Below are 22,973 nucleotides of genomic sequence, written 5' to 3'. Positions count from 1 at the left end.
CTGGATGAGTGTTGCACAACGAGCTTCCTCAAGGTTGTTTAAGTCTAGACTCCTTGGTTCTTCTGCTGCGCCCTCCTCGGGCTGCTCGACTATTGGAGATTTCCACATGACGTTGGTAGGGTGGACGGCTTCTGATCCGTAGACCAGGAAGTAGGGCGAGTACCCTGTAGGCTTGCACGGCTGAGTACGAAGCCCCGAGAGGATATTGGGTAGTTCGGGAACCCCTTCTCGGAAATGTTGAGCGTGGGGGGCGCCAACGCTAGGAGGCCATGGCGAGGCGGACGGGCTCCACGAGATCCGCGACGGCTTGGTTGAGCGAGCGGGCAAGCGGCTAGGCGAGGGAGGTGTCGTAGGAAGGAGAAAAGAAAAACGAGGGCGGAGAAGAGAGCTGGGCCGATTGGACGGTTCACGGGGGGAGGGATCGAAGGAAGGGAAGGGGCGGAGGCACATGAGTGATGGATGTGTACGAAGAAGGGATTGGAGGGCTGAAATCGGCTCGAGGGAGAGCATGGGCGGGGGTAAGATCACGGACAGTAAAAAAGTCTTCTTTTTTCTTTTTTTACGTAGAGATAGGAGTTGAGAAAAGGATCAGGCTCCGAGTGCGACTCATTTATATTACGAGTATTTCGTTTCCTCTCTAGTTTTTAAGTAAGCCTTGTGGTTAATCTTATGGGTACTCGAGTTATTTGGCGATTTTATCTGTCTTTCTGCAATTTAACTTCCTGCAAGTGGTCCGATGAATTACTACTTTTCTTTTAGAAAATGGGTTGGATTTTATTAATACAATACTTTTACATCCAGTCCCCTGAGAGAGTACCCTGAATAAAAGCAAAATTACAGATAAATCCTCTGTAGGAGCACCCAAAGACTGTCGCCGATCGTCGTTGCCGCAGTTCAGGTCTTCCCCACCTCCCACAACGAAGAAGATGAAGCTCATGGCGGGATTCCGATTCGACGAAGAGTTACAGGCCATAGCACACCGAAAACATGCTGTTTATCCGCTGAACGCACCGGCCAATCCTTGATTTCACCGGGATCAGTCGCCGGTCTGATGAAATACTACGTACCGTGAAACTGCACAAGGCTGAAACTGCACAAGGCCCATCTGCCAACGCTATGGCAAATTCCACAGCAATCAGGGGGCATTGTGTAAAACCGTAGCCCGTTCGTCTTCGTCCTCCAGAAAAGGAAAAACCCTTTGTCGTTTGTCCCGCCCAGCCTAGGGTTCTTCCTTCACGCCGCCGCCGCCTCGCCTCGCCTCGCCTCGCCTCGTCTCCGCGCCACCCAGGTAATTTCCGGAAGCACCTGCGCTTATTTTTCGTTTCCCGCCGTCCTACTCGTCGTATTCACCCGCTCCTCTCTGATGGACGCAACTGGTGTGGTGGTGGAGATCCATACGGGCTTCAGAATTTGAGATCCCCTCGTCTGTTGCTTAGACGCCCTAGATTACTCGCAAGGACCGCTATTTCGCTTCCGCAGATTCCGTTCTTTGCTCCGCCACGGAGCTGAATTTGGAGCCTCCAACGCTAACAACTAGCAGACAAGCAGTTTTTTGTTACTATATGGATCTGTGAATCACTACATATTGGTCTCATTCATGCGAATAGTGAGTGATTTGGCTTTTAATCCATATGCAGATTGCCGGTTCTACTAAGCACTCATGGCGGAGGAAACCAATGTAAGCACAGAATTACTGCATTTCTTCTCTTATGCTGCTGTATGCTGTCATCCTCTTGGTGCCGTGAAACGGGAATTAATTGTGATTTGGTTCTTGTGTGGCCTTCCCATTTTCTTTGTTGATATAGGGAAAGAAGGAAGAGGAGGAGTTCAGCACCGGTCCTCTGTCAGTGCTCATGATGAGCGTCAAGAACAATACCCAGGTTGGTTGATTTCCACTGGAAAATACGGTTTTCTTGTCCAAGTATGAAAAGTATGCTTATGCTCACGTGTATATCGTGTAATCTGTTACCATGGTCACTAGTTATCCAAGGTACCTATCCTGCTGTGTCAATACCCTGCCACCTCCTCCTCGTAGTCCTGAAATTTAGATCCATTGTCAGGTTGCACCAAAGTTTCTGTGTATCCTTTATCCTACTGGCTGTTGCTATTGCATGTCTTTCTTATTTGGGCTGAGACAAGTGTTAGCTCTCTTTACCCTGAAGCTTCTGTTTGAGCAAATCATAGGAACAAGTAAAGCTTCTTAGCTAAAATATGTTTCTTGGTTGTGATTCTCACATGGTATACTGATTCGAACATTATTTTTTTTCTTTTTGCATGGAAGCGATGCAATAGCCTCAGTAATCAGTATTGTGTTTATATGACTTAACTGTGGTTCTTACAGTTTATTTTTTTAAAAAAAATTGTTCATCAAAGTGATGTGGTAGTCTTGGTACTCAGTATTGCACTGCATCATGATTTTGAAAGTTGTAGTACTAGTACCTCTCAATCATAGGTTTTCCTGTCTACAGTATCTAATTTTCCTGCACTACCACCGTGCATCAAGCATCATTCTAAAATTGTTTGCATTATCAAGGGTTAGATTAATTTCCAGTATCTATTTTCTGAGTGGAATTATTGATTTGGCTCTAACTGACCCATTCAGCAAAAATTGTTTCACACTTGTTATTTCAGTTAGCCAAAATCGTTGTGGATCTTTATTTCTTTGAGGACTTGCAAAAATAAGCTATAAGATGTATCTGGTAACTGTCCTGCCTGCTTAATTGCTGCCAACTGCTGGGCAAGCAATTACCAAACCCCATAAGGCCGTATTTCCACCCACCTGACCTAACCTGTGCATGTTATGCAAGGCCATCTTTCCCTACAAGTATGGTCACTATATCATTGTTAAGTGCTGTACTGTTTCTCTCTGCTGTTTTGCATATTAAGAGATTTTTTGTTAAATTGCATGGTGCTGACTGCAGATAGTGCTTTGCAATCCTTATCCTGATTATTATGTGCTGTGCCCTATGTCTTAGGTTCTTATCAACTGCCGGAACAACAGGAAGTTACTTGGTCGTGTGAGAGCATTTGATCGGCATTGCAACATGGTGCTTGAGAATGTTAGGGAGATGTGGACTGAGGTATGTAACCTTATTCTCCTGGTTTTTGTATTTTTTCTCATCTAGTATTGCTTTGTTCATTCGTGAACAATTGTTGCTTGTGTTACAGGTACCAAAGACTGGTAAAGGCAAGAAGAAGGCTCTTCCAGTGAACAAAGACAGGTTCATAAGCAAGATGTTCCTCCGTGGGGATTCAGTCATCATTGTTCTCAGGAACCCCAAATGAGTCTCTTGCGCACAAGAAGTCTTGCTAGTAGTAAATTGCTATGGACTAGTCTGTATGCCAAGTACTTGAAACATGGAATTGCAATAGACTGACGATGCCTGAGCCAGAATTAGCTGTGTATGTTGATGGTGGTGGCTTGTAGCTGGATGTTTTTACCTCTTGTACCTGAATTGCATTGGTACTTGGTCGTTTATGTTCGAAATATCAGCAAACTCACAGATTGAATTTGCTGTCATTCGAGAATAGTAATTACCGTCACTTAAAGGTGACCTAAGTGCCAGTATAAAATAAACAATCAATCTTACACGAGGGATAACAAAAATTAAAAAGAACGTAAAGCATGTCAGGACTCAGGAACGATCAGTCTGGACGTTGGCAGAGGTGTTTCCGCTGTTACAGATCATTCATTTCATTTCTTACATGAATGCATGAAGAAAGTAATCCAGTCAATTCTTCACCAGAGTTCGCAAAGATTCAATCTAACTTTTAACTTTTGTGGTCGAATTTTAAGTTTGAAGGAGCCTCCATAGGCTGATGTGCACACAGTACTGTTCTGTTTTTTTTAAGAACCAGTACTGTTCTGACCTTAAGAATGACCTGCACAGTGAAAACAGAACCCTTCCCATAATTGATGCAATGAGGTTCTCATAATTGATGTAATGAGCAACTTGGTTTCTAAACATCAAGCCATCTGAAAAATTTTGGATAGCACAAAAATGAGATGAAAGGAGTGCTACTAACCTTCTCAGATCAGACACAGCACAAAATAAACAAAATAATCATTTAGTTGAGCTGTGATGTGTAAACTGTTCATCCAACTTTCTTGGGACTAAAAAAGACTCTATTCTTCTTGTTGTAGCAGTGAGTGTGCTCTTCCATGTTATCAGAAGCAAGAACCATAAATGCAAATGGACCGGCCTCTGCCACCATTAACCGATCAACTCATCTGCTTCCTGCTGAGTGCTCTGATCAATGGGAGCGTCTCGCTGATGCTTAGAGACCGACATATGCAGCACTCAATATGCAATCATGATGGCTTTCCAACCTATTCCCTGGTGTCATTATATTTGCTATTTCAGGTCCATTTGTGATTTTGGCTGTATTACTCTGATCAATCAAATTGCTCAAATGAATCATTCTTGTCTCTATCTCTTGAACTTGTGAGGGGGGAAAACCTTTCAGGAAATGGAGATACCAGGAGGTCGGAAATAACGATTCATCTTAGGTCAGGTCATGGGATAGATAAACTGTTTTGGCCATCTTTTTAGGAATATCAGAAGTTGAACAATAAATTTCACCCATCGCTTAGGATATGAAATTCAGGTCTATATCAAGGCAGCAGATTAAGTGTAGTTGAAAAAACAAATTTCATCTAAAATGGAAAAGACAAGATATGATGCATTGTTACACACAAAATAGAGAAAGAGAAGGTTTTGGCTGTTCCGCTGCACATTTCTTCTGCACTTCAGCATTAATGGCGATAACATGACTGATTGAGGGTATATGGCTGTAATCAACTGAAGGATGCGGCCACAATAGTTAAAGGTTTTCTTGGTGCATCAGATGATTTAAGGTTCTACAGAAAATTCAAATAATTATTCATAAAACTGCTGCATGCTGTTCGCGAGCTGAACTCTTACATGCTATGGTCACCAATATTTGTAAATAAATACCACAAAGAATACAAACTTAATCTTTAACAGTATTCCAAATAGTTTGTCAAACTTGTACACATTAAGAGTATTAACCAACAGGTGTTGATCTTAACTAGTGAGATCAAATATCTTAGCAGGCTACTGTAAATTTGGGATGTTCTCTTTAGCCCAGAAGCATCATAGCATTTTTGTTTGCAGCTTTAGGCCCAAATCACTGTCCCCATAAAAATCTGGAATCAAGGAATGCACTATACAGAATTACTGATTAGGGCTAACCATTTCTGTTAATGGCATTGTCTCTGTGGCAGTAATATGAGGCTCATTTGTGCTTGCCACATTACTCTGGTCAACCACATCTTTTGAATGAAACATTGTTGCCTCACCCAGGGTGGAGAAAGAAAAAATGAGCTGGATTGCAATGATGTTGTTGTACAGGATAGAAACTGAAGCTAAACATAAAGCATCACATGAGATGAAAAATAACTCCTTTTGCATATATATCAAGTTACTGCCTGGCAAGGTGCAAATGGAAAGCAAAATTCATTCAGAGTGAAAACCGCAGGACATGAAGAATCCATCCATCCATCCATTCATCAAAATTCCAAATTCCTTGTGTGGCACAAATTACTCTTGGCCTTCCAATTTCTAATGGTAGTAAACTTCTACTCTCATCTTATGGCGTCGCGTTTCAATTTCCTTGAGATCACAAAGCTAAAGCTAAGCTCGACTGAAGAAAAACTGAAGCAAACAAAGTAGCCGGCTTGAGCAAGATGACAACTAACTGGGCTCGTAAAGAGGCGTCGATGGGCACACGCATCGGCCAATCAGTCGTCGGATGCTGCCGAAGAGGAGGAGGTGGGGTCGGCGAGGTAGGCGAAGCGCGCGGCGGACGATGTGGAGAAGAGCTGGTACTTGCGGACGCAGGAGCGGACGCACTCCTCCTCCCGCTTGCCGAGCGCCCGGCGGTAGAAGGTGACGACGCAGTCGGAGAAGCAGCGCTGCGAGAGCCAGTTGTACAGCCGCATCCTGCGAGGCACCACACGGGGGGAGAGGGAGACGCGGCTCAGCGAGCGAGCAAGGGAAGGGCTCCTCGGAATAGATAGAGAGAGAAAGGACTAGTTACGCGTCTCGAGTCTGTAGTTTTTCGGTGATGGCGTCCATCCGCGCCTGGTCCTGCTCCTCGTCGCCGGCGGCCGTGGCGGCGGCGGAAGCTGCGGCGGCGTCCATGATTCAGTGTGTTTCTTGGAGGACGGGGCTGGAAGAGAAAGCAGGGTAAAGCAGGCCCAGAGAGAGCCTAGAAGAGCGGGGGCTCCTGCGCATGTACAAGAAATGTAAGCCCACGAAAGCCCAGCAAATCGCGCATCACCCAGCACAGCAACTACAGGTATGACTACCGAAAGTCCATTTGATAACGGTCCACTGAAAATTATTGGACCAACATTTATTAAAAAAAGTTGTACCAACATTTAAAAAAAAGTTAATCTAACCTTCTTCTCCGACTCCGGCGACCGGCAAGCCCGCGCACGGGTCGGGGTGGCGGTGCCAGTCGGCTGTGGCGGCGCGGGGCAGCGCGACGGTGGTGGGGGCGGGAGGGGGGGTGGCGTCAGGCGGCAGCACACGAGCGTGTGACGGCGAGCAGGGGTGGCCGCGGCGACGACGCAGTTGATGCAGATCCGATGGATCTCATTCCCTGCACGAATCTTAAATATTGGAAGGCTTAAAAATTTTTTCTCGAAGATGGATAGGATTTCCGTAGAAGAGCACTACAGTCGAAGACGGGATGCAGCCCATGGGCCTTCTTTACTGCCGCAGGTGGTCTGGCCCGGTAGAAATCTTTGGGCCGGCCCGTTACGGAAAGGGCAGTGGTGCTTCTTTGCCTTAGTCTCTCAGCCCAAGTTCCTTGCTTGCAGTATCCATTTCTTTTTTCAAAAAAAAAAGGAATTCCTTGCTTGCAGCATCTGGCATTCCACACAAAAGTTCAGTGAGGTCATTCATTCTAGTAGGAGCTTCTTCTTTTTCTTGGCGCTGCGAGCGAGAGACAGGGAGAGATGGCCAAGATCACGGGAGCCGAATCATTCGAGGCTGAGGCCGTCTGGTTAGGGCTGCCGCGGCGGAGCACCATCACGGTGAGCATCGAGATGGACAGGCCCGTGCTGAACCCCAAGCTCCATGGCTTCCTGCTGTCGCACCGCGCCCTCCGCAGCTTCCTCAACGTCGGCGCCGCCGCCGCTTGCAAGGTCGCCGCCGAGGATGCTTTCGACTGCCTCACAACAGGTCTCTTTCTTGATCCATCATTTATAGTCTGCGGCGCTCTGCTCATCAGCATCTCATTTCCTTACTTAATCAATTTTATCTTTCGCCAACAAACTTTCGTTTTTGTTTGCAGGGGGCGTTTCAAGGCACAAAGTTAAGCATTCAGTGAGTACCTTCATAGATTTCTTCACTATATTAGTAATAAAAAGTTGTAGTAAAACAAAAATCTGTGTTTAGAAGACCATGTCAATGTCTAAGAAAAACATCACTTGTTTGTTATTGGAGGGAGTATCCGAGTATATACATTTAACATCGAACTTGTTAATCCGAGTATACTTTAATCTTTGCTCGAATATCTATTATGTATGCAGGTGAAGAACATGTGCAAGGAGGGTTCGTACTGGGGTAATTCTGTTACTTGTTTTCCAAACTTGATTGTTTGCATCGGCATCAATACATAATCTCCTTTAATTCGCCCTCTTCTGGTCGATCAGATGTTTCTCTCTTTCACAAATCAAATCTGCACGCAGGCGCTGCTGCTGGAGCTTTTGAGGCCATCGAGTATGGATTGGAGCTGATGCGCGGTCGCTCTGACTGGGTAACCACGAACACTGATCCAATGATTTGAGGGAGCCATGTTTTTCTGATATCTGCAGAAATCTTCACCATTTACATTGTTATTTTTGGTACTCCATTGATCGATCGTGTAGAAGAACGCGATGATCGGAGGCGCGTTAGCTGGTGCTCTCATCTCCGCCGCCAACAGCAGCCACAGAGACACCAAGCAGGTGATCAAGCATTCCATCGCCGGTGGCGCCATTGGAACGGCTGTTGAGTTCATCAGCCACCGCAGGCACGTCGTTTTCGGTCCCATTAGACTCGAGGATACCGATGAAATTGAGCAGATTAAAATATGGGAGGTGCCCCAAGATGCCAATAAAAGTGGCGCCAAAATGGTAAAATCTTGGGAATTCAAAAACGCCACCGATTGGATCTGTGGGCTGTGGGCCAAGGACTGACGCCGCCTGCAAAATGTCCTTTTATCGGGCAAGCTAGCCCAGCCTGCTTTGGGAAATGGTTCTTTACATGCAAATCCACTCATTCGCGAACCATAGGTATTCTTTACCGTGGTATCTTTAAAATTTTAGTGATCGTCATCTGTATTTTTTTACCATGGTACCCTTATACTACCTATACTACTTTTGAATACTAACCATATCATAGGTGAAAATTTCAATAGTACGCAATTAATCTAGACCGTCAAGTATTTTTATACTAGTCCTTTTTTCGAGAACACAAGCCGTAAAAAAGGCTTGTGAATAATAAGTCTCCCGTTTCCTCTAGAAAGGAAGTTAGGCAGTATAGTCCCTACTGAGGAAAAGTTGGGAAAGGAAGGCAAGTGTACTTGTACTTTTGTGCGAAATTTCACGCACTTGTTTTGAAAATGATGCAAATTCAATAGCGACCAACCATTAAGCTCTTAACAATTCAAAAAAATAAGTCAAAAGCTACAAGGTTCTATTCAACTCCTAGCTTTGGTAAGTCAAGGCCGTCTGGATAAGACCGGACCCAGCCGGCCTTAGAAAAAACTTTTACCTCAGGTGGCACTCGGAGATCCTATCCATCTTCCGAAAGGAAAAAACTTATCGACCTTCTAATATTTGAGATGAGTGCGGAACATAACACGGCTGACCGATCCTCTTCTTCTTCCTCCCCATCCCTCAGCCTTAGGGCTCGCTCGCCTGCACCTGAAAGGCTGAAAACCTGCGTGCTTGTAATGTTGGATGATGCCTAAAAAATTGAAATGTTAGATGTAAACCACAATAAAGCCATTGGCCCGGCTCATTGTGACAGGGGGCCTAATACTTGTGCATGCTTTGCTTCCCTCCCTCAACTCCACTCCATCCCTGTGTTGATCGATGATAATTCGATTCGATACCAAATACTACCAAAGCAAAGGTTAAGTTCCTTGCTTCCTGCATCTGCGTTTCTCCAAAACTTAACTAAAAAACGAAAGAGTTCCTTGCTTCTGCATCCCTTCTAGTAGTATGTAACTTGTTGTATCCATCTTGGTACTTGCGCAGAGTCGCAGAGAGAGATTCAGGAAGAGATCGACGAAATGCCTGAGCTCGTAGAATTCTGGGTGGAGGTGGTGTGGCTGGGGTCGCGGTGGTGGCCAAACAATGGCATCGCGGCGGGCAGCCCCGTGCTGAACCGCGCCGTGCGCGCCTTCCGCAACGCCGCCGCCGTCGCCGCCTGCAAGGTCGCCGCCGAGGACGCGTTCCACTGCTTCGCCACCGGGGACGTTTCGAAGCACAAGCTTGAGCATTCGGTAAACACACATCATCAACATCATGCATGCTACTTGTTTGTTGCAACTTACATCAAAATGCAGTGGGACATCATAGATAGCTTATTAAGTCTTTCTTCCTATCAATATGCATAGCTGAAGAAAATTTGCAAGGAGGGCGCATACTGGGGTAAGTAATCAGCTGACTGATAGATTGTTTCAGACTAGCTCAATGACAGAGTCCATATCCTTCATCTCCTAGCACTCTCTTGATCATCACTGTTTCTTCTTTCTCCAACAACAATTCCTTGAATTGTTTGTCAAGGTACTGCTGCTGGAGTTTATGGGGCCATGGAGTCTACGGTGGAGGAGATGCGTGGTCGCACTGACTGGGTAAATGTGTTTTCAGGGAGCTTTGAATTGGTCGATCGGCATCGCAGCTGTCTGTACCGATGTTCAGTTTTTATGTTGCTGTTGTTTCTGGTCCTGCAGAAGAACGCGGTGATCGGAGGCGCCCTAGCTGGCGCGGTCATGTCTGCTGCCACCGGCGCCGGCAGGAACAGCCGCAGAGACAAGGTGGTCAAGGATGCCATCGCCGGAGCCGCCATCGCAGCCGCCGCCGAGTTCATCGGCCATCGCATTCGCGTGGATCTGGGTGTCGTCAAGTCTGGTGATGCCAGCAGCAACAAAACGAGCGAAGGTCGAAGTGGTGCCGAGTTATACGTATGGGAACGCCGCCGCCAAGACGTGGATCCATGGGTCATGGGCCGAGGTGTGGAGCTGCCTCTGCAATTCAGGACGGCGGATCCATCATCATGAATGGGCTGGGCTATCCTTTCACGCGCCACACGCCTGGCCCTGCCCGTTTAACAAAAGGAAATGTTTTAGCTCCAGGCTCCCTCTCGATCGATCGTGTATCTGTTTTCATTCAAGTTTTCATCAAAATTTGACGGCCCAAATAACAAATTTGGATGTAAACATCACATTGATGAATACTAAAGCCATAAATCCCTTGGCAAACAATCCATGAGACACAGCTGCAGGGAAACACCAACAACAAAAACACGTTTACAATGTTTGAAGGAATTAATTATTAAAACAAAAATCACATATATTGATGCAGTGGCCACATATTGCCATACACTACAATTCCAAGCCAAAATAAACTTAACCTTTTGATGCGTAAAAATTTCCAAGGTACGGTGTTGCAAAGAAAAAAACGATATGTTGGTCATTAGGAGTATCGACCCATCTAGCTTAATGACCTCCAATTTCTTTAGGAGGAGATCAACCGAATAAGTCCTTAAGAGTAACCGAGCCGAGGAGAGGATGTAGCTACCATAATGGTAATCCAAGCTCTCCATTTCTAACCAAAACCAAAGCTCCCGGCCAAAAGACATTACGTAGTCAAAAGCTTTTGATGTTTCAAGCTTTACACGTACACATACTGTGTAACTGCTTTATGAACGCACTTTTGCGTTTCTATGAATAAACTTTTGACTTTGAGGGATAACCAGGTCTCCTAATCATAGGGCCAGCGGTTTGCAAGCATGCATCACGAGCGACGCCGCCAGACGGCTGAGATCGTGGCGAGGCCAAGACTGCTGCCGGTGGTACGGCGTGACATGCACCACCGGGACAGGTCACGTCGTGAAGCTCGTAACTCGTAGGATTATAGAAAATTTGTAACTTATTGTGTCGTTGTACTGTAAATTGGCTCGGTGGACCACCTAACTTCAAATCTTAGATTCGCTATTGATTGCACTCTTGTTAACCGAGCCTGATAGGTTTCATGAGGATGAAACTCTTCCTTCTCTCTTTTCGTAATGATCCTACTGAAATGGTATAGAATTTAATGCTAACGAAACCCCTATTAAAAATGATCTTAGATAAGATTCACTATTATTCAGAATGTCAATTATTGTTTACGAAGACACTGCATGGTTTGGTTTGAGGAAGACACTGCATGGGATTTCCACTTCTAAAGTAATTGACAGCTCTTGGCCGAATATTCATTTTAAAACGAATTAAGCAGAAAACGGTCGGTTATATTTTTAAAAATAAAAATCTACGTTATTGCAATATAACAAATAGAATAATAATTAAAAAAATCAACAACAAACCTAACCCAAGGTACTCCAACAAACACGGCTGGGTCACTAGAAACACTACAAATTACAATCCATTAGGTACACGCCAATCAGCCATTGCAAATTTCACAACTCAACATCAACATCGGTCACATCTTGATTACTACATCAGATACTAGGCGTATCCATTAGTGGCATTAGCTTGTATCACGGATCTCAATAGGTACATGTACTGCAGCCTCTGGTAGATCATCAGCCGATTAGGGGCATTAATCATCATCTCGACATCGTTATCGTCGAGGTTAAACATCTCCATCAGAGCAGTGGGTCACCTCAGCTGACCGGTGGTCAGCGGACCAGTCAACTCTTGGACGAATATTTGGACCGACTGAATTAAAGTTGACACTGACGCATCGAAAGAAATGTCGAATTGAATAGCTCACTCCCACACCATAAATACCATAAATTGCCAGTTACTCATCCCAGCACTGCAAACTGAACCGAACACAATGGCTCCTACGCCAGAGTCCTTTCACGGAGCTGCAGTCATGTGCCTCCTACTCTTCCTACTTGCACCAACCGTCGCCGTTTCGTCTGTGTCCAGTGCCGAGATGTTCAACGGCAGCTGCATCGCGGCTGAGAGGGATGCGCTGCTCTCCTTCAAAGCCGGCATCACCAGCGACCCCACCAGACGGCTGCGATCGTGGCGAGGCCAAGACTGCTGCCGGTGGTACGGCGTGACGTGCAGCGCCAGGACAGGCCACGTCGTGAAGCTCGACCTCCGCAACGATTTCTTCATAGATGATTTATTCGCTGCGCCACAAGTTCACTGGCTGCGCGGGCAGATAAGCTCATCTCTTCTTGCCCTACGCCATCTTAATCATCTAGATCTTAGCGGAAATGTTCTTGCGGGCAATACACCTATACCGGAATTCATATGTTCTCTGAAGAGCTTGACATATCTCGACCTCTCTAACATGAATTTCAGTGGTCGAGTACCTCCTCATCTAGGCAACCTCACCAAACTGGTATATCTCGACATTCGCAATGATTTCGTAACACATGCATATGAATATGCACAAACATATTCATCAGATGTTTCATGGTTAGCAAGCCTTCGCTCACTGGAGTATCTTGACATGAGCGGTGTAGACCTTAGTGCAGCGGTTGACTGGGTTCATTCGATGAACACCCTCCCAAATTTGAGAGTGCTGGCTCTCCAAAATTGTCTACTAAATAGTTCCGTTCCATCACTTCCACACTACAACCTTACGGTTCTCGAGGAACTTGACCTAAGCCTCAACTCTTTTAACAGTCCCGCTGCGCCCAATTGGTACTGGGATGTAACTAGCCTCAAGAGTCTAGACCTATATTTATGTGAATTCACAGGCCCCTTTCCTGATGAGTTGGGAAACTTGACCATGTTAGAGGTCCTTAACATGAGAGGCAATAACATGGAGGGGATGATACCATCAACACTGAAAAGATTGTGCAGTTTACAGATGATAGACCTCAGCACGAATAAAGGGGTGTTTGGGAGACAAGGGCTAAACTTTAGCCCTGTCACATCGGATGTTCGGATGCTAATTAGGAAGACTAAATCTGAGCTAATTACAAAACTAATAGCAGAACCCCTAGGCTAAATCACGAGACGAATCTATTGAGCCTAATTAATCCATCATTAGCGAATGGTTACTGTAGCACCACATTGTCAAATTATGGACTAATTAGGCTCAATAGATTCGTCTCGCGATTTAGCCTAGGGGTTGTGTAATTAGTTTTGTAATTAGTCTAGGTTTAATACTCCTAATTAGTGTCCAAACATTCGATGTGACGGGGGCTAAAATTTAAACCCCTCCTCCCAAACACCCCCTAACATTGGTGGGGATATAACAGACCTAATAGAGAGGCTACCAAAATGTTCCTGGAATAGTTTGCAGGAGCTAGATTTGTCGAAGGCCAACATCACTGGCACGACAATAAAATCGCTGCTAAACCTCACTACTTTAAACGCGCTTGACATCAGCAGGAACCACTTGAGCGGTTCTGTGCCTGTGGAGATTGGAACATTAAGAAATTTAACTGAGTTGTGCATTGGCCATAACAGCTTCAGTGGTGTGATATCAGAAGATCACTTCTCTGGTTTGACCAATTTAAACGAAATCGACTTGTCTCAGAATGATCTTCAAGTCATGGTGGACTCGGATTGGGAACCTCCGTTCAACTTGCAGTTTGCAAGGTTTTCATCCTGTTATTTGGGTCCCCAGATTCCTAATTGGTTTCGATGGCAATCGAACATTTTAATCCTTGATATTTCAGATTCAGGTCTCACTGGTAGGATTCCAGATTGGTTTTGGACTACATTTTCTAATTCCGTACGTTTAGACCTCTCTTATAACCAAATTAGTGGTGAGTTACCACTTAACTTGGAGTTCTTATTGTCATTAGAACTGCGTCTTCAGTCCAATCATTTAACTGGTTCAGTACCACAGTTACCAAGAAGCCTTAGGTTATTGGACATCTCGAAAAATTCTTTAAATGGACACCTGCCATCAAAGTTTGGAGCTCCATATTTGCGGGTTGCACTTCTCTTTTCCAATTCTATAACCGGGACCATTCCAGAGTCAATTTGTCGATGGCCTCAACTGAAGGTCTTAGATGTTTCAAACAATCTGCTAACAATGGGACTACCTGATTGTACCAGCAACGAGCTGAAACAATGGAACCTGCCATCTAGCGACAACTCAAGGGTCAATTCTACAAACTCTTATAGTTTAGAAATCCATACCCTCCTTCTAAAAAACAACAGCCTTTCAGGGGGGTTTCCTTCATTCTTGAAACAATGCCACAATCTTATGTTCCTCGATCTGACTCAAAACAGATTCACTGGAAAGCTACCTACATGGATAAGTGAGGACATGCCTAAATTGGTAATGTGAAGGTTAAGATCTAACAACTTTTCTGGTCATATTCCAATTGAAACCATGAGGCTTTTTTCTCTTCGTATTCTTGATCTAGCAAATAACACTTTTTCTGGGGTTATACCACAATCTATTGTGAACTTGAAAGCTCTGACTACCACTGATGTGGCTTCAGATCCAATAGAGAATCCTTTCCTAGGAGATTATCGGTCTGGGTATGTGTCTTATGATGAGGGTCTGTATAATGATAGCTTGTCATTGGTAATTAAAGGGCAGGTTCTTGACTACAGGGAGAATGTTGTATATTTTATGAGCATCGATCTTTCTTGCAACAGATTAACTGGGAAAATCCCAGAAGAAATAGGTTCACTTCTTGGACTGATAAATTTGAACTTATCATCAAACTTATTGAGTGGAAATATCTCATATAAGCTTGGCAATCTGCAATCATTGGAGTCTCTTGACTTGTCCAACAACCAACTTTCTGGTGAAATTCCTTGGAGCTTGTCGAATTTGACTTCGCTAAGTTATCTGAATTTGTCCTACAATAACCTGTCAGGCAGGATACCCTCGGGACATCAACTCGACAGTCTCGAGACAGATGATCCTGCTTCAATGTACATTGGCAATCCTGGTCTTTGCGGGCATCCACTTCCAGTGGCATGCCCTGGAGATCAGCCAGCACAAGATGGTCCCGTCATGTGGTATGAAGATGGCAATAGTGAAATGGATTTTCATCTTGGTTTAATCGTGGGATTCTTGGTAGGCCTTTGGATAATATTTTGTGGCCTTTTGTTCAACAAGACTTGGAGATATGCCTATTTCAGCCTGTTCGACAAACTATACGACAAGGTGCACGTCTTCTCTGTACTCACTTGGCAACAATGGTTCAGAAAACCTGATACAAACTAAGCAAGCACTATATAAATGCATATGTATGACTTGCCGATTGGACTGGTACCTTCGACTGTGGAGCTTTGGGTTTTTTTATGTAATGGATGGTTCACATCGTCCACAACCATGTTAAAGTACTTTCTCAAGGTATAAAATTATATATAAATGTGTGATATATTGTTGTGCTGTACTGTAAGAGACTGTTAAGTGTAATTTGTAAGACAGCCTCCACTATTTGCTGTGTGATCTGCTTGTCGTTTGGAATGCCAACAATGTATTGAGACCAAATACCCTCTTTTATCCAATATACATTTACGGTTTATTTCACCTTTAATTTGATCTTCTGAAGATGTTGGCACCGATATCAACAAATGTGAGTCCATTCATGATTTTCTTATACTTCTGAGCATTGCTCTGTTTCGTGGACGAGCCTACCGAGAGGAGGGTCCAGAATGTGCCCGCTTCCAATGCATGCCATGTGTGTTCTTGGTTGAGCTTACTTCTCGCGTCATTTTCAGTTAACAGGGGAAAAAAAGAGGTATTTTTGTCAGAGGAAGCTGTTTTTACATGCTTTCCAGGCATGCGGTAGCGAGAGTACGAGCTGTAGAGGAGTTTAGCCTCACTCACGAGCTCGACATGATGACATGGCGTTACACGAGAGCAAACACACAGTCTGTACTCCGTAGTTTGCACGGAACGGGCACATTCTGGACCGTCCATGCTTGCACGGAGCCACGGACCACACGGGGCGAGGAGGAAGAAGGGGACGGCCTGGCGGGCTCGTCTTGTCCGCGAGCCCTGATCGATCAGATAGGTGCAGGGGCACTGGCTGGCACGCGGGCCAGCCCAGCCACACCACGCCAAGGAAAAGGAGAGAGGAGGACCATCCATCCATGGTGGCGCGCGCGCCTCACGCGGCGCGAGTAGACGGATGTGCTGTGGCCTGTTGGAGCAGCAACAAAACAAGGGGAGAAGCCCTGTCCGTGGGGATCATCACCATCGGTTTCGTGGCTTGGCAGCCACCGCCACCGCCCTCTTCCCCATTCTTTTATCTTCTCCGAGGCGAGAGAGAGAGAGAGAGAGAGAGAATCTAGTGTCCATCTCACATCGCCACACGCAGCGCCTGGGAGCTGCCAGGGAAGGAAGAGAAGAGAGACAGGAGACAGGATGCCCCACGGCCGCTTCTCGGGGTCGCTCAGCTCGCCCAAGATCGACGTCGTCATCGACATGGGCAACCCGTTCCTCAACCGCACCGTCGACGGCTTCCTCAAGATCGGCGCGGTCCGTTCCCCTTCTTCCCTCACCTGAGTCCCCTCCCCTTCCTCACTCCCTCCCCTGTTTTCCTGCCTGCACATCAGGAGTTTACAATGTGCCTCACATCTATCTATTCTATTCTAATCGATCCCTGCTGTTGTGTTGAATGCTTGATCAGGTCGGCGCTTGCAAGGTGGCCGCCGAGGAGACCTTCGAGTGCCTCCACAGAGGTTCTCTTCTGCCCCTGCTTTCTACCCCTTTTCTTATTCATTGCTCTTCTTCGAGTTCAGTCATACTGTATTCACCTTGTTCTGCTTATTTTTGTTTTTAGCCTTTTCTCTTTACAAAAAAGGATTATGTGGTTGATAACACTAGTAGTCTCAGTTCCATAGCCCAGGACCTTTTTAGATGCAAAAGTTCTCATTTTGCGGCACGTACGTCAGAGATTGAAAATATGTTGCCACAAAACATCTGCATACTCTGCGACCGCAATTAACTGCAAGGACCAGAACAGTGGAGCAGATACAACATTACAACCCCATACTGTATTTTGCATAACCTGCATTTGCCATTCAGTATTACACTGAATTTTCTGCACATTTGTGTAGCCTGCATTTGACATTCAGTCTCGATTAGATGACTGAAATGGAAAGAATTTTGATGGTCTTACTGACGGTTCGCTTAGTTCTGAACATTGGACCTGACCAGTGCAAAATCGTGTTACCTCGACAGATCTTAATTGATGCACTCACACTAGCTATGTGCCAGCTTGTACACTTCTTCTCTTATTTCTTGTTTTCTCTTCCTTATTTTGTATTTTGTAATCTGCTAGAGTATTTTAACTCACTTCCTTTTAATTAAGCACTGCTAGCAGGCCACCTACTATTGTTGTGCCAATTCTGTTGTTCTGCACCTTTAAATTTGTCCAATGGCATTTCAGAGTAATTTTATTATGTATTCATGTTTTTTGTGCTCAAAAGATTATGGGACGCTTGCATTGTTTGTTGCTATATTTCACTGCCTAACAGGAGAAGAAGTTGGTACTGTGCGCCCTTGCACACATTATGACAAAAATTTTCTTGTTTCTTTGCAGGGGATGTTTCAAAGCACAAGCTTGAGCATGCGGTAAGTATTTTCGCGATGTTTGTCTACCTGTTTTTCAACTATTCTAGCTCCATTCCCTTTTTCACTTAGAGAACATATTGTGGTTCAATTTTCCTAGACCTTGCCAGTTAGATAATGTGAGTAGATTAGATTGTGCGGAATACTTAGATGAATAGGAAAGACCCAGAGGGCAGTACATATAGGCGCCTCCCTGGCTAACTATGGAAGCCTAGAATCAGGGGAGGTGACTATGTTTCAACTTCCTAAATGTTTTTAATAAGGATGCTCTTACGTTATCACCCATGGATCATGATTTACTGAGATTCCAAAAAGAAATGTTATGAATACTGAATCTCTAGCTAAAGTCTCAATCCAGTACATTTTCACCTGAGGAGTTAGATGTGCAGCTCCTCAAGATAGAAATGAGAACCAAAACCCTGCTCCTCTTTTGCATATTGCTACATTGTTGTGTATCTGTGGGTTTATTTCTTCACAAAGTTTCTGTTCGCATTGCACTAATATGCTTTTCTAAATATCTATGCAGCTGAAGAAAATGTGCAAGGAGGGTGCATACTGGGGTAACTAATTGACCAATTTGTACAGTTTATTGTTTCAAACACAAATAAATGCGATGGTTTCTTTCCCTTCTTTTACGCTCTGACTGATTTATGTGTTTGTTTCTCTAATATGCAGGTACTGTTGCTGGAGTTTATGTGGGTATGGTGTATGGAGTGGAAAGGGTCCGTGGTCGCAGTGACTGGGTAAGAAATTATTGAATATGAATCTTTCAGTTTTATTGTGGTTAATTGAACAGTCTAAGAAATGTTATGTGCCTTCCTGTTGGGGAAAAAGTTAAGTGCCCACTTGAAATGTAGACCTCATTACAGTTTGGCTAAGATTTTTCCGTAAATATTACAAGTGAAAATTGTGGCTCTATACGGCACTGGTACCTCATACATCAAGATTCTTCCAACATCTGTTCCCCATCTCTCTGTCCAAAAATCAGATAATCGTCATGTTAATTTAATTTGTTAGAAATCAGTAAATCTAGAACAAGATAGGTCCTTTTCGGGACAGTTTGGAACCATTAAGCACAGTATGACAACAACGTAGAGACTCCTCTCAGAAAAGAATGTTAGAATCTGTAACCAGTTCATTCCATTAGTCATCTTTTGGTGTTGATTAACCCTCTTGCGTTCCGGTTCCCCTGCAGAAGAATGCGATGATCGGAGGCGCCTTGTCTGGTGCCCTGATCTCTGGTGCCACCAACAACCACAAAGACAAGATCATCAAGGATGCCATCACTGCTGGCGCGGTTGCAACAGCCGTTGAGTTCATCAACTGCCTTACCTAGTCATGCAGCTGCGTTTGCAGTGCTATTGTAGTACATTAAGAATAAGGACTTCTTCAGTGAAGCCATGTTCAGTTCAATAAACCTCCATCTTCAGTATTCGTTTCTGTTTGGCACTTCTGCTCCGTGTGAATTCGCTGAGCAACCGTTTTTTTGTTACCCTTGTGGTTTTGCAGTTGTCACTGATTCTGTGGCGATTTGTTTGAGTGAATGACACTTCCTGTGGGTCATTATCTCTAGTGTCCACTTCGCAGTTGCAGACATGGATTCGCACTTCCGCAGGTAGTTGCCTCTATCGTCAGCCTCTTCAAGATACGACAGAGTGACAGACGTCAGACGCGACGCGAGGGAGGCGGTGGCGCGAGGCAACGTACGGCGCTGAGGAGCAACCGCGAAGCGCGGCGTAGCTACTGATGCATCACAGGCGAGAAAGTTTGTCTCCGGCGGCAGGCGGTGGCGGACAGGATGGGAGAGCGTCCGTAGCGCGAAGCCTCCCGTCGGCCGTCGCTGGCGTGTCCTCCGCCGAAGCCGGTGAAGAGCTGGAGGAGCTTGAGGTGGTCTCCTTCCGGACGGGAGCCCCACGGGGTCGCCATCAACGCCGGCCGCGGACCGCCCGGCGCCGGCGGCGGGAGGGAGGGAGAGGAAGCGGTTTTTCAATTTAGCCCCCGATTTGGATCGATCCAATATTTTTACAGATAACCCTGATTTGGATCGTGATTAATAGTCGCGATCTGAATATTTGCAATAAACCTCCTGCTTTGGATCGCGATTAATAGTCGCGATCCAAATATTTTCATAAACCCCTCTAGTTTGGATGACTATTTTTCATCTTCGTCCCTCGTTTGCACCTGCTATCCTTGACTCGGTCGATCTTCCATGGTGATGGGCTCTCGCGCCCGCCGGCCGAGTCTTTTGTTTTTTAACTTTTTTTGAAAGATTCTCACAAATACGCTTCCGGCGGAACCATTTCAAAATCTGGACCCTTAGCTTGGCGCCATCCACGATAGCGCCAAGCTTACATATCTTAGCGCTAGCCTTCCTGGCGCCAAGGTCCATGCCTAGCTGCTGACGTGGATGCCGACGTGGCGAGAGCTTGGCGCCAGCCATCGTGGCGCCAAGCTTGGCACCGTGGATCTTCACGCCAAGCTTGACGCCGTAGATCTCGACATCGAGCAGTTACCCTATACCTCTTAGTGTTTCGATTGAAATAAGTATAATTATTCTGAGAAGCATATAACAAATCACGCTGCAATTCAGTTGGCTAGGACATGGGCCTCCTATCTCAAAGACTTAGGTTTGATAAGAAGCCCGTGTCCTAGCCAACTAAACCACAATATGGTTTGTTGCATGCTCCTCGAAATAATTATACTTATTTCATTCAAAACGTCAAGAGGTATAACTGCTCGGCGCCAAGCTTGGCGCCAAAATCCAGCGCGCCAATCTCGGCGCCAGCCTTCCTGGTGCCAAGCCCCCGCTACATCAGCATCCGCGTCAGCAGCTGCGTATGGACCTTGGCACCAGGAAGGCTGGCGCCGAGATTTGTAAGCTTGGTAAGGTCCAGATTTTGAAATGTGTATTCGTGAGAATCTTTCATAAATGAAAAAGACCAAAGACAAAAAAAAAAGTCCCCGCCGGCGGCATGGATTCGGCGGAGATCCGCCCCTTTACGTTCTCGTGCTCCTTAGCGGCTCGGTCAGATCCTCCATACTCGACGCTGCCTCCCCATTCCCCGGCCCTACCCCAAGTCGTCGAGGGTCTCCGACTCCGCCGACCACCGGAGTCTGCGTGGGACCGGACCATGGCAGCTGAGCTCGATTGGAGTCGCGCCGGCGAGCTGTCCCGATCGAGGAAAAGATACTCCGCGACGCCTTCCCCAGCACGACCGATTCCGGCTGCCACGGCGGGCGGCTGATGAATGATGCGTGATGTTCCCCTGCACTGGAGCTGCATGGCCGTGGTTAATTGCACCGATCTGCAAACCCCTCTACGGAAGTGCAGGGCCGGTGACGAGATTGAGTTGGCCAAGAAACAGCTCGCGTGTCATTGTGATCGATTAGGGTATCTTATTCTCAAACCCATTTGTAACTCCTTTTTTGCTCAATACGAAAATAATCTTTTGGCACGCGTGGTATGGTCAGAATCTGAAGACTCTGAATCTTAACATGATCAATGCGATGGTAAGCTACTGAAAACGAGAAGATGGATCCTTAATCTTGAGGCACGTCATTAGTCTGATGAAAAGCTGAGACTGAAACTGAACTGACATGAAGGCCAGGAATATAATCAGCAGCTGCTGCTGCTGCTGCTGGCGATTCAGATTCACTGTTGCAATATCTCCTTCCATGATGCTCCAGCAATAATTCCTTTCCCTGAGAGGCATGTGGATCGGAACCTGAAAGATTGAGAAGCACCTTCAGCTTTGCAGGGGTCATCAATTCATCTGCTTGTGTGCTTTGCAGGGATCACTTTTGCAGTGCCACTGTCGTATCTACAATAAAAAGCAAGGACTTCTTCAGTGAAGGCATCCGTGAAGCTACCATCTTCAGTTTTGGTTCCTGAATGGCACTTTTGCTTTGTGTCAATATGTGCATATTCTGATTTCTGAGCAACCAGTTCTCTTGTCTTTGTGAATTTCATTTCATCACTGTGATTCTTGGATCGAGTGGAATAAAACATATATGCAAGTTGCAGCGATAGGGGAGAAAGCCTAATTGACAAGCAAGTTTCTGAACTTTTGTTCAATGTTGGCATTGCTAGAAATAAGATGGTGATAATGCCGTACAGTTTCTGGTCCTCCATTGACATCAGGTAATTTTTTTCAATTGCCTCACTGGGGTGAAAAGAGCCATCACCATCTCCAGTGTGCACATCTCATCCTTGGTAGATTTCTGTGCAGCCATGGATTCGCATGGGGTGAAGGTTGCCACTGCCATCAGCTTCTTGAAGCTACGACACCCGTCAGGCGCAAGGAGCTGTGGACGCGAGACAGCGTAATAGGCGCTGAGCAGCAACAGTGAGGAGCGGCGTGCCTAGGGCTCCAAGCTTCTGAATCCGGTGTCGACGCTCGGCTCCGGTGCCGCGGTGGCGACCTTGGCGGCGTCCGACCACCGTAGCCTCCCGTTGCTGGTGGCCTCCGCCGAAGCCGGGGGAAGCCGTGAAGACCTCGAGTGCGCGAGAAGCTGAAGGCGTTCCCTATTCTGAGGACTGAGGAGGGAGCGGTGGAGTCCCCCGCGGGCTCGCCATCAACACTGGCGGTCGGCCGCCGGCGTCCGGCGGCGGGGAGGGAGGAGGAGCGGTTTTGCAAAATGGCCCCTCAATTGGATCGCGACTATTCTCCACGATCTAATATTTTACATAAACGCCCCTAAAATGGATCGCGTAAAACCCCCAACCTGGATGCCAACTTTCAAATCCGTCCCTCGTGGGCGCTTGCTGTCCTCGATCTCCCTCGGCCCCGTCTTCCGCGTCTGCCGCTGGGTTCGCCGAAGATCCACACCAGCCCCTTGTGCTGTTCCTCCACCAATCCCCACCGTCCTCCCCTTATTTGCCACTAGATGTCGAGCTGCCCCAAGTTGGGGGGAGGGGTCTATGTGACGTTCACTCAATTTTTGGTGTATAGTGTTTACAGCTCTCACGAATTTACTGAGGAATACGAGTGCAAGGATTCATCTAGCGATCACTAGAACTAGAGTACACACAAGATCTGTATATCGCCGCCTCCTCCTCCGAACACAGTCGGCCAACAACGTCCTCTTCCTTCCTACCTCCTCTCTCCTCTGATTCCTCTTCAAATAGATAGCAGACTCCTTTCGTGGGCTGACATAACTTGATCTGCTAATCTGGATCGTGGTAGCACGAGTTGGGCTTGCGAACTCG

The 22,973-nt window shown here is 46.1% G+C and overlaps 6 protein-coding genes across 6 annotated transcripts; 5 read left to right on the top strand and 1 right to left on the bottom strand.

Moving 5' to 3' along the window:
- The first annotated feature begins 1,144 nt into the window (after window positions 1-1,144).
- On the top strand, window positions 1,145-3,520 carry LOC101773205 (small nuclear ribonucleoprotein Sm D2). Its single transcript, XM_004960466.3, has 5 exons — window positions 1,145-1,288; window positions 1,638-1,678; window positions 1,806-1,880; window positions 2,976-3,080; window positions 3,169-3,520. The coding sequence occupies exons 2-5, from the start codon at window positions 1,661-1,663 to the stop codon at window positions 3,283-3,285; spliced, it is 315 nt and encodes a 104-aa protein (XP_004960523.1). The 5' UTR covers window positions 1,145-1,288; window positions 1,638-1,660; the 3' UTR covers window positions 3,286-3,520.
- A 1,941-nt stretch (window positions 3,521-5,461) lies between these two features.
- Window positions 5,462-6,222, bottom strand: LOC101772792 (mitochondrial import inner membrane translocase subunit Tim9). Its single transcript, XM_004960464.3, has 2 exons — window positions 6,064-6,222; window positions 5,462-5,966 (listed from the first exon to the last, which is right to left on the bottom strand). The coding sequence occupies exons 1-2, from the start codon at window positions 6,165-6,167 to the stop codon at window positions 5,765-5,767; spliced, it is 306 nt and encodes a 101-aa protein (XP_004960521.1). The 5' UTR covers window positions 6,168-6,222; the 3' UTR covers window positions 5,462-5,764.
- Window positions 6,223-6,947: 725 nt separating this feature from the next.
- Window positions 6,948-8,424, top strand: LOC101772384 (outer envelope pore protein 16, chloroplastic). Its single transcript, XM_004960463.3, has 5 exons — window positions 6,948-7,214; window positions 7,327-7,358; window positions 7,565-7,598; window positions 7,724-7,791; window positions 7,904-8,424. Exons 1-5 carry the CDS (start codon window positions 6,989-6,991, stop codon window positions 8,210-8,212), a joined length of 669 nt encoding a protein of 222 aa, XP_004960520.1. The 5' UTR covers window positions 6,948-6,988; the 3' UTR covers window positions 8,213-8,424.
- A 713-nt stretch (window positions 8,425-9,137) lies between these two features.
- Window positions 9,138-10,500, top strand: LOC101771980 (outer envelope pore protein 16, chloroplastic-like). Its single transcript, XM_004960462.2, has 4 exons — window positions 9,138-9,525; window positions 9,640-9,673; window positions 9,809-9,876; window positions 9,976-10,500. Exons 1-4 carry the CDS (start codon window positions 9,313-9,315, stop codon window positions 10,300-10,302), a joined length of 642 nt encoding a protein of 213 aa, XP_004960519.1. The 5' UTR covers window positions 9,138-9,312; the 3' UTR covers window positions 10,303-10,500.
- A 1,614-nt stretch (window positions 10,501-12,114) lies between these two features.
- Window positions 12,115-15,463, top strand: LOC101785228 (leucine-rich repeat receptor protein kinase MSL1). The gene is given in 2 exon segments (XM_022825579.1): window positions 12,115-13,099; window positions 13,451-15,463. Coding segments are annotated over 2 exon segments (2,934 nt in total). The 5' UTR covers window positions 12,115-12,121; the 3' UTR covers window positions 15,407-15,463.
- Window positions 15,464-16,233: 770 nt separating this feature from the next.
- LOC101771583 (outer envelope pore protein 16, chloroplastic) lies at window positions 16,234-19,256 on the top strand. Its single transcript, XM_004960461.4, has 6 exons — window positions 16,234-16,669; window positions 16,821-16,872; window positions 17,736-17,767; window positions 18,291-18,324; window positions 18,440-18,507; window positions 18,960-19,256. Exons 1-6 carry the CDS (start codon window positions 16,556-16,558, stop codon window positions 19,098-19,100), a joined length of 441 nt encoding a protein of 146 aa, XP_004960518.1. The 5' UTR covers window positions 16,234-16,555; the 3' UTR covers window positions 19,101-19,256.
- Window positions 19,257-22,973: the final 3,717 nt, after the last annotated feature.

This window comes from Setaria italica, chromosome III (genome assembly GCF_000263155.2).
Source record: "Setaria italica strain Yugu1 chromosome III, Setaria_italica_v2.0, whole genome shotgun sequence".
Classification (NCBI taxonomy): Eukaryota; Viridiplantae; Streptophyta; class Magnoliopsida; order Poales; family Poaceae; genus Setaria; species Setaria italica.
The sequence above is the reverse complement of the archived record's forward strand: the minus strand, read 5'-3'. Positions and strand labels throughout refer to the sequence as shown.

Coding starts and splice junctions, on each gene's coding strand:
- LOC101773205 (XM_004960466.3), top strand. Junction 1,881..2,975: donor GCGTCAAGAACAATACCCAG/GTTGGTTGATTT, acceptor CCTATGTCTTAG/GTTCTTATCAACTGCCGGAA. Junction 3,081..3,168: donor TTAGGGAGATGTGGACTGAG/GTATGTAACCTT, acceptor CTTGTGTTACAG/GTACCAAAGACTGGTAAAGG.
- LOC101772792 (XM_004960464.3), bottom strand. CDS start 6,167: ATGGACGCCGCCGCAGCTTCCGCCGCCGCCACGGCCGCCGGCGACGAG. Junction 5,967..6,063: donor AAACTACAGACTCGAGACGC/GTAACTAGTCCT, acceptor GGTGCCTCGCAG/GATGCGGCTGTACAACTGGC.
- LOC101772384 (XM_004960463.3), top strand. CDS start 6,989: ATGGCCAAGATCACGGGAGCCGAATCATTCGAGGCTGAGGCCGTCTGG. Junction 7,599..7,723: donor CAAGGAGGGTTCGTACTGGG/GTAATTCTGTTA, acceptor ATCTGCACGCAG/GCGCTGCTGCTGGAGCTTTT. Junction 7,792..7,903: donor TGCGCGGTCGCTCTGACTGG/GTAACCACGAAC, acceptor TCGATCGTGTAG/AAGAACGCGATGATCGGAGG.
- LOC101771980 (XM_004960462.2), top strand. CDS start 9,313: ATGCCTGAGCTCGTAGAATTCTGGGTGGAGGTGGTGTGGCTGGGGTCG. Junction 9,526..9,639: donor AGCACAAGCTTGAGCATTCG/GTAAACACACAT, acceptor CAATATGCATAG/CTGAAGAAAATTTGCAAGGA. Junction 9,877..9,975: donor TGCGTGGTCGCACTGACTGG/GTAAATGTGTTT, acceptor CTGGTCCTGCAG/AAGAACGCGGTGATCGGAGG.
- LOC101771583 (XM_004960461.4), top strand. CDS start 16,556: ATGCCCCACGGCCGCTTCTCGGGGTCGCTCAGCTCGCCCAAGATCGAC. Junction 16,670..16,820: donor GCTTCCTCAAGATCGGCGCG/GTCCGTTCCCCT, acceptor ATGCTTGATCAG/GTCGGCGCTTGCAAGGTGGC. Junction 18,325..18,439: donor CAAGGAGGGTGCATACTGGG/GTAACTAATTGA, acceptor TCTAATATGCAG/GTACTGTTGCTGGAGTTTAT.